Below are 15,864 nucleotides of genomic sequence, written 5' to 3' on the forward strand. Positions count from 1 at the left end.
AGCCGCCCAGGACGAAAGGTCGCCGTCAGCGCTGACGGCGAGACCATGGAGCTGGTGCTACCGGAGGCTGGACCGATCACCAGATCGCTCTGCGGCTTCCTGAACCAGATGCACATCACGGGCACTGGGTTCACCGTCTCCCCCAGCAACCTCCTCAGGAATGTTGCACTGAAGGTGCCACAGTTTGCCAGCTGTGACCATCAGGATGCTCACGAGCTGCTGAGGGAACTGATGGAGCAGACGCGACTCGAGGACCTGCGACGGCACCAGAACCAGATCGCACTCGGTCTGGGGCTGTCTGCCAACGCCGACTCAAATGAGATACCTGGTCACATGAAGGCGCGCGCCGAGGCGCTGAGCCGCCAGGTGTCACATACAACAATCGACACCATATTCTGCGGTCAGCTGGTCAGCGTGGTGGTGTGCCAGGCGTGCACAGAGCGCACTTACCACTTGGATTCCTTCCTCGACCTCTCGCTTCCCGTGGCGGAACATAAACCGTCCCGGTCGGGGAAGCTGCGCGATACAGATGAGCGCAACGGGGACAGCGGTGAACACGTACTCGCATCCTGCAAGGCCAGTGGCGAGTCCCGGCGGACTGAGCCGAAAGGAATGACACGCCCGCCCAACGAGCCTGTACCGGCAGAAGGGACGGCGTCCGGTCGGGGAGACGGTCCCCCTCCGACGACCGGTGACTCAGACAAGTCGTACCCGCCGGCTACACCGCTAAACCGCTGTAAATGGCTCAGTCGAGCGCTAACCACACTGGCGCCGCACTACCAGGCGGTCGCCGGGGAGTGCAGCCTGCTCACCTGTCTCAATCAGTATACGGCGCCCGAGCTGCTCACCGGCAACAACAAGTTCGGCTGTGACAACTGCACGGAGCTCAGTTGGCCAACTAGACTTTTGGAATCAAAATATGGAGGCATCAATAATTTGATTCTGGTGGGAGGAGCCATGACCAAATATGGGCATGGAATCAATTTTTTGATTCATTTGGGTACACTTTTGACTTCAAATGTATCGTTACGGTTGAAAAAAGGCCCATGACGGTGACATTTTTCTTTAAAAAGGTAGAAAAATGTGGTAGGTTTGCAAAAAAGTGTTACCTCAAAACTAAAAAATTGTCCCTTTGGCCTTGTGAATGGGAAAAAGACAGAGGCACTGTCCATCACGTAAAAGCTGTTTTGAGGAAATCACACTGTTAACTGTATGTTATTTTTGTATTATGAATCACATACTAAACAATCAGTATTTGTGTAAAATGGCAAAATGAATTTTTCAAACCCCTAATTATCATTGTTGTAGTGCTTTTATATTTATTATATGGTTTTTACCTGTTGCTTCAGTTTTTGTATTCTTGACATTTAAAAATTGTGAATTGTTATTAAATGTAGTGAAGGTAAAGTACAACAATGCTATAGGTATCTGTTGTGGTGCTGAGGATACCACTAAATGAGAATGATAGCAAGATAAATGCTGTATTCTTGCAAGTCATTGTTGCCTATCTGTTAACATTACCTGTGAATCAAAATAATGATTAGCCAGCTGATGGGAAATCAATATTATGATTATCTGTTTAAAGTGAATCAATTCCTTGATTGCCTTTCAGTACCTATAGAATTCAAGCTGTTATGATAGGAGCAATTATTTTGCTTAGGAGATACTTCCAGCATTTCTGTTCAAGATCAGGCATGCTCCTTCTTGAAACACTTTCTTATTTTTATGTGTTTGGTAAGTTAGAAATGGTCTGCATTTATGCCCAAATATGGTCATAAGCAGACATGTGCATGGATCCGAGAAAATGGATCTGGGATCTGATCCCACGGATCCTGATCTCGGATCCGTCGGGATCATAGATCCAGCTCTTTAATTTATCGAGAGTCCGTAGGGATCATAGATCCGAGTCTAGTATTTTTTATTGAGATCCAGTGGGATCATAGATCCTCATTTATTTTTGGTCAACACAGAAATCCCAAAAGATCACTCGTTATAACTCACAAACGTTCTTATTTAGTGCTTTTATGTGATAACACGTCATAATCCATAGTTTTATGGCACTTATTGACAGAGAAACACTTGGAAGCCTGGTTTCAAATGTTGTTCATGTGGGATCCACTCAGACCATAGATCCATGCTTTTGGTTTATTGTCAGATCCTGTGAGATCATAGATCCAGGACAATTTTTTCACGCCGGATTCGGTGGGATCATAGATCCGAACCTACAATTTGCCTCGAGATCCACTGAGATCATAGATCCATTACTCGGATCCATGCACATGTCTGGTCATAAGGAATCAATCTTTTGATGCCTCCATATTTTGATTCCAAAGGTCTAGTTTGCCCAACTGAGCTGCGCAATAAACGGCTCACAGCGGCTGAATCAGCATCTGGGAAGTTCGGTACTATATACAGGAGTGCCACCAAGCAGCTCCTCATCTACAGTCCGCCGCCGGTGCTGACCATCCACCTGAAGCGGTTCGAGATGAGTAGCTCCGGTCTGCGGAAAGTGAACCGGCAAGTCCAGTTCGGCGAACGGTTCGATTTGGCCCCCTTCTGCTCCTCCATCAGTCAGGACCTGCCTCAGATGCGGGCCGGCCAGCGGCGGGTGCTCTATTCGCTGTTCGGCGTTGTCGAGCACAGCGGTCGACTGTCCAGCGGTCTGACACAGCCTACGTGCGCGTCCGACGCCGGCACTGCCAGCTCACAGTCAATCCGGCGCGGCTCACCACGCTCGTCACAGACGCGTTCGCCGTGGCGTGTGAGCGAGCGGAGCAGTGCGCGACACAGACTCGACTGGAGGCCACGGACAGATCGTTCTCGGGCAGACTCAGTCAGTCGGATGCTGATTTTGAGCTCAAACCAGATATCGAGCCTGAAGCAGGCCGGTGGTTCTATGTAAGCGACACTCACGTCACCGAAGTGACTTTGGACAGGGTACTGAGGGCGCGTGCATACATGCTGTTCTATGAAAGGGTTTTGTAAGATGGGCACGATAACTGTGTTTTGTCCGCTTTGTATGGGAATGTGAAAAAGGCAAATGTGTGAGGTGAGAACCTTGATGAGAACCTGACTGAAATCGGACAATGTTGTGCATTTTTTCATCCATGGGACTATGAAGCTGATGATTTCAAATAGATCGTAAATTTGGCAAATAAAAAATATGTTTGGTGTTTGTGTGTTTGTTTGCTAATTTTACCTAATTTTACTCAACTGACTTCGTCTGTAATTGGGCCACGGTTGCCCGTTGATGATATACAGAATAAAATAAAATAAAATAAAATAAAATAAAATAAAATGAAACAAAATAAAATAAAATAAAATAAAACAAAATAAACGGTCAAATTTCAAAGTTGAGAGTTTTGCATAAAATTGGTATTGATTCGATGCAGCTCGTCACGGAGAGTCTACTGGTGGTCATTGTTTGGCGCTACGTGGTCTAGAATTGCTAAAAAATTGATTTTGAAAATTTGACGTCATCAATTTTGAACAGTTTGTTCCAGGGCTGCGGGGTCGGAGTCGGAGTCGGAGTTGGAGTCGGTCGGAGTCGACAGTTCTGCCCGGAGTCGGAGTCGGAGTCACCAAAATCTTACCGACTCCGACTCCGGAGTCGGAGTTAACGCTAGCGGCTCAACGTCATGCACTGCACCTATATGATTGACGATACTGCGCTCGAAATTAGATTTTGTCGAAAAAAGACCATTTTGCTGTTGTGAACGAACGTTTTCAGCGAGACAAGCAGAAGACGGTGAATTCCCAAGAACCTGCTTTGTAATTCTGCATGTTTTTTTAACGCATATTTGCAACGCAAAGCCTTGGAACGCACAAGGGATCGTTTCAGGCAAGATAAAAACGTCTCCATTATGAACTTTAAAATCATGGTATGGATTTTAATAAAACCATCCGGAGTCGGAGTCGGAGTTGGAGCCGGAGTCGGAGTCGATTTTTGAAGCCGGAGTCGGAGTCGGAGTCGGAGTCACCCTAAAATCCATCGACTCCGCAGCCCTGGTTTGTTCGCTATAACTTGGCCAAAAAAGAGGTATCGAGCTCAAAATTGGTATGTGGATAGAAGGCGGTAGGGACTATCACATATATTCAATTTTTCAAAATTCAAAAACTTTTTGGATTTTTCGGCTATTATATTTAAAAAAAAATATTTTTGGGGGTCAAAATTCAAAAATCCGAGATGGCAGTTTTATAGCCCTGTTAATTCAACAACTTTTATATCAAACACATTTTTCTGTACCTCTAAAGCTGTAGGCCTGACAGCTCTTCCCGCGAAACCTTTTTTTGTCGAAAATGGCAGAAATGACGTCACTCTGACGTCATAAGCGGCCAACCTATCATAGCCTTGGAAAAATTTTGGTCACAATGTGTAGAACCTATTCACAGGAGGGTACTGAAAGTTTGGTGACGATCGGCGCAGCGGTTCTGGAGATATATCGAAAAAAAACTTAAGGGGGGTGGGCAAAAAATGCCCCCACCGCCTGGAATGCTAATCACGACTTGTTCACGGTCCAAAAAAAAAACTTTGTGTTTGAGGCCCATTTTTCCTTATACCAAAATGCTGCATGAATAACTGGCATGTAATGTGTGGACCTTTTGCCGTCGATTGGTATGCTATTTGTTTTCATAAAAGCGAAAAAGTTTTTGATTTATGATTTTTTTTGTCAGTGAAACTCGTAGCTGTGGCGCGGCAATTTTTTTCGGCTGGATTTTTTATTTCGGCGGCCGGCGGATATTTCTTTTGGCAAAACTGGCCTCAGGATAGCATCATACGATACGAAACGTTTTTTCCTTGTCGATTCTCGATTCTCTTCTTTTGAAGGTTATTTATGCAAAGGCTGCCTGTCTACGCTCACCCTCACTCTGTTTAGCCTAAAACTCCAAACTTTCCTTTCACAATTTAACAGACAAAAAATTGCAAACATTCACAATAATTTGATTTTTTCCTTTACGATCAAACAATCAAACGTAGAAAAGAGTTGGCGTTCATTGACGCCGACTCGGACAGCCCGGGGCTCATGCGACTCACTCATCTGGCAAGTGGACGGGGTCGGCCTTGGTCTTATCCAGCAGGTCCTTGATGAGGTCCAGCTTCCACTGCCACCGGTAGATCTGCCATGTCCCCAGACCAAACGTTGACACAGGTATCACCTGAAAAGGGTGTATAAACCATGACATGCACACAAGTGGACATAAGCAGAGATTACGTGGAATAACTGAATTTACAAAGCATAATGAACCACAGATCCACTGGACCACTTGGCCTGCTGCGGGTTCACGCCGACACAGGGCCTCGGCTAACATGTTAACTGGTGGGCCAAATGGCCCACCAGTGACCCGAAATGGCCCACCAGCGTCAAAGATTTGGCCCACCAGTAATTTTCCGAAAAATCTAAGTTTTCACATTTTTCACATTTCAAATTGAATTAGCAGATCTTATCGTACATTTTCAGGCTGTAAAATACACATCGGTGAAGCATATTCATGTGAAAAAACTTCAACCTATTGTTTGCAGTATCCTTGGGGTAAAAAGTGGACTATAGTACCCGCAACTTAAAAAAAATGATCGTTGCCCGCCTAATACCATCACCATTCCCGGTTTCTTGAGACAGCCGTCGTAGGCTAAGCCTCAGTCACACTTCAGCGGATTGGACCAATGGACGAGAAACGGACGGCGTCCGGTGATGTCCAGGGGATGTCCGTTCGTTTCCGTTGGACGTCCGTTTCTCATCCGTTAATATCTGTTCGATGTCCGGTGGTGTCCGGTGTGCTCAGCCGGACACCACCGGACATGGAACGGATATTAACGGATGACAAACGGACGTCCAACGGAAACAAACGGACATCACCGGACGCTGGCAGTTCTCGTCCGTTTCTCGTCCGTTGGTCCAATCCGGTGAAGTGTGACCTAGGGCCTTGGTGTGACCGAGGCTTTAAATTTTATGCAATAATCGTGAAAGACGTCTGCCTCTGTCAATTAGGTACAGATAGTGTCGGCGGCTTCCAGCCGATCGAGGTCTGCGAGAGTTCTTGCAAGCTTTCCGATCGATCGAGTGGTTGCAGTCACATAAGCATCTGCCGCAGACCAGTCGGTTACAAGAAAAACTACGAATAAAGAACAGACCAGTTCAGACGGTCGGGGATAAGCCTGCGAGCGATCTCAGACGGCTCGCCGATAGACACGATACAAGCCAGAGTCAAACTAGTGGTAGTGTCGGCGACTTCCAGCCGATTGAAGTCTGCAAGCGATAATATGCGTCTTCACGACTGGTATGATGCTTGCAGTCACACATCTGACCAGTCGGACGAATTTCGAACCGTTCACAGTCAGCGTTCCACAAATTTCTCATTTGGGCTGAAGATGACACACAAGAATAAGAATGGATAATTTTCCACTCTCACATTTTGGGTGGCTAGAATTTTCCACTCAGACACCCAAGAGAAATCTGAAGTTTGGGACACTGTTCACCAGAAGTGTACATAACTTTTTTTTAAATATTAGGGTTGCGCAGTGCGCTTGGGCTTTTGAGTCAATTCTTTTCCATGCGACACCAATAGGCTTAATGATCATTTTCAGAGATGTCGGGGTTGCTGCTACAACCCCCTTTTGGGGTTCCTGCTACAACCCACTTTATATATAAAGTTGCACTCGTGCTGTTCACAATTCCTCCCAATCCACCCGACAACGCCCGATCCCGTCCGACCGCTTTCGATTCTCCGACTCTTCGACTCTTCGACTAGTCGGCGAGCGATCCACTCAGGGCTTGCTGATTTTTGACATCCGATCGGCCGTAAGTTATCGTCCAAAGTTTTATAATCTGCGTCAATATTTTGTGCATACTTGTGCGATTTTATGTGCACCGCCGGAGTATCACCACTGAGAGGGCTGTGGGTCCCTACTCTCTCCTCTCTCTGAAGATTCGGGGGGGGGGGGGGTCGAGCCCCGTTTTTTTTTTACATTTTTGAATGTCATCCTGACGTTTTTTTGCAGAATAAAGTGGCCGAAATCTGGGGAGAAATCGAAAATTGGGGGGGGGCTATGGCTACGAAGGTCAGTCCATGTCCCTGCCCAAGTGGCCCACCAGTCAAAATTCCTTAGCCGAGGCCCTGCGCCGACAGGTATGAGGTCAGTCAGTCTGAACGGGCCGTATAGGGTAATAGATTGAGCACAATATTCGTAGCTGGGATCTACTTTGAGCTCTCTTAGAGCCCAGGCACCGCATAAGCAGCCAACAGCTTACTTCAAGGAGTTCCACGACAAATCGACAAATAAAAAATTAAATTTGCACCCACACATTCTATTCTTCGTTGAAAACTGGATGAAGTGCTTGTGATGGGCGGGGAAGCCAGCTGTGGCAAGGATCTTTTTCTTCGAACAACGGTTTCCGAGATATAGCCTCGGGCAATTCCTGGAGGTCACGCTGCAACCCTTTGTTTGGCGGCTTGTAACTCAGAAACTATTAGTTCTCTATCATAAAAACTAATATGGTTCAACTCACAATCAACCAACAAACATTTTGGCCATCTCGGATTTTCAATTTTTGAAAATTTTGATCACGTGACCTTTTGACCTATTTTTCAAAGAGTGACCTTGGTGTTTTCCCCACTGAAAGTTAAAATTTTGTCTGATGACGATTAAAGCCTTATCAATTGTCATTCATATGCGATAATAAAAAAGTCGTTATTGCCCTGCGTTGATCTCAGGTCAGGTCATTTTTATGACCTGTCCATTATTACGAGCGGGAGCGACAGCAAGATATCGAGAACAAAGCAAGATAGCGACAAGCAGTTAACGGTACAGGGTACACACGGATAAGGTCTACAATTTTTACTCAGGTCATTTTCAGGTCAGGCCAAAGATGACGTCACAGGAGCAAAAAGGAAGTCAAAATAGCGGCACTACATATATATGAAGTTTTTCTCGAATAACGTTCAAGGTATCCCAGCTACGAACAAACTAATAGCACTATCGTGATCCTCTTGTCGATCCGCATCGAAACATAATTGCATGCTGACCTCGAAAGGTTAAGGTCAAAAGTTGACCTTGGGTCACGTTACCCAAGGTCATCATATATATCATTCGATGCGCCTTGACGAGCTGAGCACAATGAGTCCATCCGCGCATCTGTATCTCAAACCTGTAAGGAGTTATTAGCAAAAAACCTTTAGTGACCTTTAATGACGTCACATGACCTTACAGTTGCCCAAAAGCAAAAAGGGTCTCAAGGTAGGCAAAGTTGATCCTATCTGAAGTCATTCATGGTATATTAGGCGAGACGAGCGTGTTTTAGTTTAAAAGTAAGCAAGCCGATTTTTTCCAAATTGACTTTTAATGGGATGGTCAAGAAATTGACCTGACCTTAGGTCATCGATATCGAAATTCAAAGCGAACTGGCGCTAGGCCAAAGCAAACACAATGGTGCCTGTTCCACGTCTCTTTCTTTATTAGATCAAAAGGTACAGCCAAACTATTTTGACTTCCTTTTTACCCCTGTGACGTCATCTTTGACCTGACCTGAAAATGACCTGGGTAAAAATTGTAGACCTTATCCGTGTGTACCCTGTACCGTTTACCGCTTGACGCTATCTTGCTAATTTCTCTAGATCTCGCTGTCGATCCCGCTCGTAATAATGAACAGGTCATAAAAATGACCTAACCTGAGGTCAATGCGGGGCGATAACCACTTTTTCATTATCGCATATAAATAACAATTGATAAGGCTTTAGTCGTCATCAGACAAAATTTTAACTTTCAGTGGGGAAAATATCAAGGTCACTCTTTGAAAAATAGGTAAAAAGGTCACGTGATCAAAATTTTCAAAAATTGAAAATCCGAGATAGCCAAAATGTTTGTTAGTTGATTGTGAGTTGAACCACATAATGTTTTATCGTAGAAAACCAACAGTTTCTGAGTTATAGGCCGCCAAACATAGGGCTGCAGCGCGACCTCCAGGAATTGCCCGAGGCTATATCTCGGAAACCGTTGCTCGAAGAAAAAAACCTTGCCACAGCTGGCTTCCCCGCCCATCACAACCTATTACACCAATTTTAAAGGGACCCTCCCACCTTCAAAAAAGTTTATGAATTGGCATGAAAGTGATGTCGCTCGGTTCAGAAAGAGCAAAAACGAATATCTACCAAATTTCATCGAAAAATATTCACCGGTTTTCAAGATATTAGACTTTTACTTTTGTTTACTTTTTGGGATCTCCGCTGTTCCCAGCGACTTTATTTGAAAGTGCGGCATTTGTTGCGCGCAAAGCAGCATATACCACCGCGTGCTACCAAACGTTTTAGTAAAAGATTTAAAATCGTTAGATCTCCGCTGACGTCACAAATTCTAAGGGGGCATACCAATGCATTAGCCCCTTAGAATCCGAAAACTGCCAGTTTGAAATTCGATATCTCCGAATTAAAGCATTTTTCGATGTTGTGAGTGCCCAAACCGGTATTTTCAGGCCATGGCCACCAATTTGGCTATCTCAACTCAAATCTAATGTTAAGGTGGGAGGGTCCCTTTAAGCAACAAATAAAATATAAGGGTGCAGGGCACTTGTCGATTTGTCGTGGAGGTCACTTAGCCACATATCTATTTGATTTGGGTAACATGTATCTCGTGACACGTTCCACGAAATAAGACTAAATGGATGATGATGTAAATAATAAACCAAATTATTACAAATGCATTCAAATATATTCAAAAAGACACACATTCAAATATATTCAAAAAGACACACATGTGTGTCTTTTTGAATATATTTGAATGCATTTGTAATAATTTGGTTTATTATTTACGTCATCATCCAACCTGTCACGGATACTCAACATAAGACTAAATATTTTCTGTTCGAAAGCAATTTGTCGTCAAATTATCGACCACGCGCGACAAAAAGAAAACTTATTAAAGAGGACGTTCAATGAAAACATCCTTTCATTGATTTAGGATCACTGGGGGGTGGGTGGCCCAAACCTCCCGGCTAGGACGTCAAAATGCATAAGCATCTCAGCTCATAATCTTGCAAAAAAAGCTTCAAATTATCTACCCAGTCCTTATTTGCATGCCCCCCCCCCCCCCAACTTGCTACTTGTTTTACATTCACTAACGGCTAGGCTATTTCATGGCCATGCATTGCATTCTTCATGCCATGGTCCGCCACCTGGTGGCTGAATTTATATCCTCAAGTTGAATTTGTTGACGCCTCAGCGCTTCAATCTTCCCGGTATCTCGGCGGTCGCAGCATAGAGGTACGTCTTCTAATTATTTTCCTGTTATTTCTTTTTAAGAGTATGACTCATTGAAAACTTGCTAACACAACCATTCGTTGTTGATCATTGCTTGCAGGTTTTGTAAACCAAATTGTGTGTTTGAAACTTTGCCAGAAAGAATAAAAGTTCATGTATACTAACGTATACTAATGTCCTTGGTCCGAAAAAAATTTTGAGACGTGTTTAAGAAGTAGCACTACAATTATTGGGAGGAATTGGCCTCTGAAAAAATAAATTTACACCCGAGTGACCAACGGGATCCTGCACGACGGAAAAATGTAAATGTCAGTATACAACGGACTGTGCCTAGGACTAGTCATGTATACTGTAGTATGCATGGTCGCTGGGTTAGTTAAAGCCATTTTTGTGGCTCACACACAACATTATGCCTTCAAGTTGTATATGTTGTTATTCAGCTGGGACATAATTAATGTGTAAAACGTTGTTTTGACACCAGCTATGTAGTTTTATTGGGAGCTTTCGAGAGCACTTCGGCTCCCTTCTTCAGCCAAGTCAAACAAACACTAAAATACAGTAATACAAAACATTTATGTCGTTCGGTTCGAGGTCAAAATCGTAAGTACAGGTCAAGAAATGAGTGCGCCACATTTTAAGTACAATTGTCACATAGTTTCATTAATTTTGTGAAAATACACACATCACATAATCGACCAGCAACCTCTTTACAAAGAAACACCTAAAATCACACATCCACACACCGCTAAGACTTAAATCACACGATACACATCATTCATTGGCACCCCTGGTCTCGTGTTCATAAGAGTCGATTCGTTCGTTTTCGCTATAAACATGCCCTCTTTTATCTTTCGTTTTCTCCAGTTCGTTTCATATGCCAGAATTTTGACCTCCCATTTAATACTGTGCCCCGTCTCCAGTGTAAGCCAGTGGTGGTTCTACCCTACGTGCAAGGGGTCACTGAAAGGGTGACAAGGGCTTTGGCATCATAAGCAAAGGTCGCAAACAAACCGGGGAGGAACCTACGGAGTATGTTAGCAAAGCCAAAGGACAAACGAGAAAAAATATCTAATGCGGGCGTAGTCTACCAATATGAGTGCATGTGTGAAAAAGTTTACATAGGTGAGACAGGGAGAAGCATAAAGACGAGAGAAAGCGAACACAAGAGGGCGATCAGGAATGGGGATGACAACCACTCGGGTATCTCGAAACATGTTTTGGAGACGGGGCACATTATTAAATGGGAGGAGTACGAAAAACATCATCTCACGCTCTCAGTCCCAGCGGATAAAAACAACACCTAAGTCTGATAAGCATGCTTTCTACTTCAATAGGTACCTGTCAAATGTGTTTTATAATTTAGGTGCGTAGTTTTATGACAAATGCAAGGCGTAGATAATTTTCGATAAAAATGGTTTTGCAGAGGTTTGAAACATTAATATTTTTAAGAATACTGTTGCTCGTCATGCAAATGTGATGAATGGATCTTGGAGTGAATTGAATGTTCTTTCTAATGATAGCATTTTCAATTGTCAAACGTATAAGTTAAAGCAGCAAACCCCGTGTATTTTTTTAGTGGCACGTTATGGACAAATGTCATTTTCTTTAGCGATTTATTCCACCTTATTCCACATCCCTCCCACACTTGCGGCACTAGGCTGGCACAGAGTGGACGACATGGTACGCACGCACGACCGTGCCCTAGTGGCGCGAGCAGTGAACGGTAAATGTCCGCCTGCCATAACCGCAATGTTCACTCGGAGAGCCGATGCCTCACTGCGCAACTCTCGAGCAGCAGCCGCCGGCACCCTGGATCTTCCCAGATGCCGACTAGTGAGAACCCAGCGGAGCTTCACTTATAGGGCTGCATCCGCCTGGAACGCCCAATTAACACGCAGGTAGACTAGATAGCACCGGAGAGGTCTAAGTGAATCACCAGCGCTGTGTCTTAAACCGAATGTTTTAGGTCTTGCAATGTGTCTCATTTTTAACCATGCTTTTACCAGTGTACAATGACTGAATTCGTAAAACCCACCATGTGGAGAATTCTAATAAATGACTCTGACTCTGACTCTGACCTTATTTTTGATCAATTAGCTTTTCACAATTTTCCCATGAGAGGCGGTACATTTATCTTGCCAATAGGCGTTGTTTTAACTCGCTCAGTCTGAAGGTCGCGTGAAAATAAAACAAAATCCAAAATCCGTCCGAAACGTCCATTTTTCAAAAGAAAGTGCCCTCACGGGTGCACGTGGCGCGTGCCAACCCCTGCACCGCACACCATTCGATAGCCCGTTCGATTCTCTACACGATGCTGTTTTCCCCGTGCCGATCGGGCCCACGATTACCGAGATATTGCACAGGGACCGGACCCGTGTCGGGCAAATTTAGCCATTTTCGTCCGATTTTGCAAGCTAATTTATACATGCAAAGTCTATGACGCGAATTTGCACTTTTTGGACCCGCGCCACGCGCTCGCTATCAATCCGATCGAGCTGAGACCCCTCAAAGGCACGGTGTCAATCCTTGTTCTATAAGTTGCACAAATTTCAGCGCGCTGGGTGCAACGGTGTGACCTGTAACCCGCGCTACGTAGCACCATGTCGCGACCTCGGTAACAGACAGAAACTACGTCACCACAAATAGTAATATTATAGTAGATAGTAGATTGAGACGGGTTACACAGCACATTGGGTGGACGCGTTTCGTCTAAATGACTTTTTCGACACCCTCTCGGAAATTAAAACGATACAAACACACAAGAATAAAACTAGCACAGCAGTCTCACACTCAGTTGAAATACAGCATGCTTAGAATGCGCATTACTACAAATGATTACCTTCGATAAAAACTATTTGTCGGTACACAGCTACTGTTACATAATCATCGACGAGAATAGAAAAATAGCACACTTATAACGACTCGAAGGTCATTTTTTTCAAGTCAAATTTTTAACGCTGAGCACTGCTGCTGATTTTGCCCACTTAATAAACCCTACCTGGTATTAATCGTATCGTTCGTTGCAATAAATGCCGCTTCGGTCGCTTTCCGACATCCCTTGCTCCCACAATTCGCAAACACTTTCGCCCCGTCCCAATTTGGTAAATGACTAGTGGAATGTGCGTGAACAACAAAGGCACTGTGGTCGGCGTCGTTTCGTATGTCTGGCTTGTGCTCTTTTAAGCGTGTTTGGATTCCCCTACCAGTTTCTCCAATATAAGATTTGTCGCAGTTACCACATGGTACCTGATAAACTACGTTAAGTTCTCTATTTCTAGTAGTTTTCTTTTGAGTTAACTCACCTATCTTCTTTCCAGTGGTCAGTGCCACCTTGAAGCCTGTCGTTTCGAGTTTCTGGGTGATACTTTCGGCTACTTTTAAGTTCGGTATTGAAATAAATCGTGTCTTTCTTTCGAGCTGTTTCGTTCCTCGTTTTGTTTCGAATGTCTAAAGCCTTCTTTTTCAAACGAATGAGAAGACCCTTTGGGTACTTCAGCTTCATGAAAGATGAAAAGATATGCCGGATTTCGTCATCGAGATATTCTTCGCTGCATATCCGGAAAGCCCTTAAAAAGAACCCCAAGACTATCCCACTTTTGACCCTCTCGCTATGGCCTGATAAATAATAAGTGTATTCAAAGTGTATCGTAAACCTACAAAGAAGGAAGACTACGTTCATTATTTTTCAGGCAATAGCGAGAGGGTCAAAAGTGGGATAGTCTTGGGGTTCTTTTTAACCCGCGCCGGGCCGGTGCTCTGAGATTCCGCGCCGGGCCGCGGGGGTGTCTGAACACCCCCTTCTAACTCGGCTCCTGGGCCACGTAGCGACACGCGGTAAGCGGCAATCGAAAGAACGTCCAAAATAAGGACGAAAACACTTCGGTCATTTTTTAGGTAAGGTCAAAGGTCAGGTCACCAGAGGTCACCAAAGGTAAAATGTTGACTATTTCAACATTTTGGAAACTGCCAACGGCTATCTCGGGAACCGATAGAGCTACAGCGCCGCAGAAAAGCGCATTCGATAGCCCTTTTACAGACCTTTCTGAGTAGTATTCTCAGATTTGACCTCAGGTCAACGGTTTAGCCTCCAGAGGGCAAAAACTAAAAAATAGCCGTTTTTACGAAAAGCGTTTTTCGGCAATAACTTTTGACTCATGAGCGCCATGACATTACTTTCGCCAGCATCGTGTTCCTCTCGTCGAGACGCGTCGAATTAACTATAAGTTGACCTTGAAGGGTCAACTTAAAAATTTGGCCTCAGGTCAAGGTCATGACCTGACCGGGAAAGGTCATGTTGCATATCATTCGATCCGCAACGTCGAGCCGAACACATCTAAGGCTTTTTCAGCGCTCTAGCACGCCTCTATCAAGAGTTATTAGCGAAAAACTGTTAGATTCTGTTCGTGACTTGAGATGACCTCGGGGACATAACGAGGGGTCACAGTTGCCATTTTCCGGTTCAGTGTGTCAATTTTACCTACATCTCGATGTTTGAAAGTGTCTAGAATAGCGTTCGTGCAAAACAGACGCTTTTCAATTTTGTCCCATTGACTTATAATGGAGAGGCCGCAAAATTGACCTGACCTTAGGTCACCGATATCAAAATTCCGAGAAATACATTTTATAGATAGTGTTGCTCTTATCAATCGCTGAAAGTTTCAAGGCAATCGTTCAGTCGGTGTAGCTATGGCGAGCATTCTTATTTTTCTGAGGTGAGGTCACTTGGCGTGACCTGGTGACCTGACCTAAGGTGACCTGGGTTTGAAATTTTCACAACATGTGCGGAAAAGATGCACAAACAGGTGTGCCAAAAACGTTTTTGAGATATCTGCGAAAAACCGCAAGGGGGTGTTCCTTGTTCAAACACCCCCCCCCCCCCGGCCCGGCGCAGGTTAAGGGCTTTCCGGATATGCAGCGAAGAATATCTCGATGACGAAATCCGGCATATCTTTTCATCTTTCATGAAGCTGAAGTACGCAAAGGGTCTTCTCATTCGTTTGGAAAAGAAGGCTTTAGACATTCGAAACAAAACGAGGAACGAAACAGTTCGAAAGAAAGACACACGATTTATTTCAATACCGAACTCAAAAGTAGCCGAAAGTATCACCCAGAAACTCGAAACGACAGGCTTCAAGGTGGCACTGACCACTGGAAAGAAGATAGGTGAGTTAACTCAAAAGAAAACTACTAGAAATAGAGAACTTAGCGTAGTTTATCAGGTATGTACCATGTGGTAACTGCGACAAATCTTATATTGGAGAAACTGGTAGGGGAATCCAAACACGCTTAAAAGAGCACAAGCGAGACATACGAAACGACGCCGACCACAGTGCCTTTGTTGTTCACGCACATTCCACTAGTCATTTACCAAATTGGGACGGGGCGAAAGTATTAGCGAATTGTGGGAGCAAGGGATGTCGGAAAGCGACCGAAGCGGCATTTATTGCAACGAACGATACGATTAATACCAGGTAGGGTTTATTAAGTGGGCAAAATCAGCAGCAGTGTTCAGCGTTAAAAATTTGACTTGAAAAAAAAAAACTGACCTTGGAGTCGTTATAAGTGTGCTATTTTTGTATTCTCGTCGATGATTATGTAGCAGTAGCTGTGTACCGA

At 44.4% G+C, this 15,864-nt stretch overlaps 1 protein-coding gene across 3 annotated transcripts in view; it reads right to left on the reverse strand.

The window, feature by feature from the left end:
• The window catches only part of LOC122377734 (surfeit locus protein 1-like), a 108,142-nt gene that overhangs the window by 46,446 nt on the left and 45,832 nt on the right, over positions 1 to 15,864 (reverse strand). For all 3 annotated transcript variants that reach the window (XM_043358118.1, XM_043358110.1, XM_043358125.1), the window contains exon 3: positions 5,036 to 5,157. In XM_043358118.1, coding sequence (XP_043214053.1) covers positions 5,036 to 5,157 — 122 coding nt within the window. The remainder of the gene's footprint in view (positions 1 to 5,035; positions 5,158 to 15,864) is intronic.

The sequence above is a fragment of the Amphibalanus amphitrite genome, unplaced genomic scaffold (assembly GCF_019059575.1).
Source record: "Amphibalanus amphitrite isolate SeventyFive unplaced genomic scaffold, NRLGWU_Aamphi_draft 000006F_arrow, whole genome shotgun sequence".
In the NCBI taxonomy this organism is placed as follows: Eukaryota; Metazoa; Arthropoda; class Thecostraca; order Balanomorpha; family Balanidae; genus Amphibalanus; species Amphibalanus amphitrite.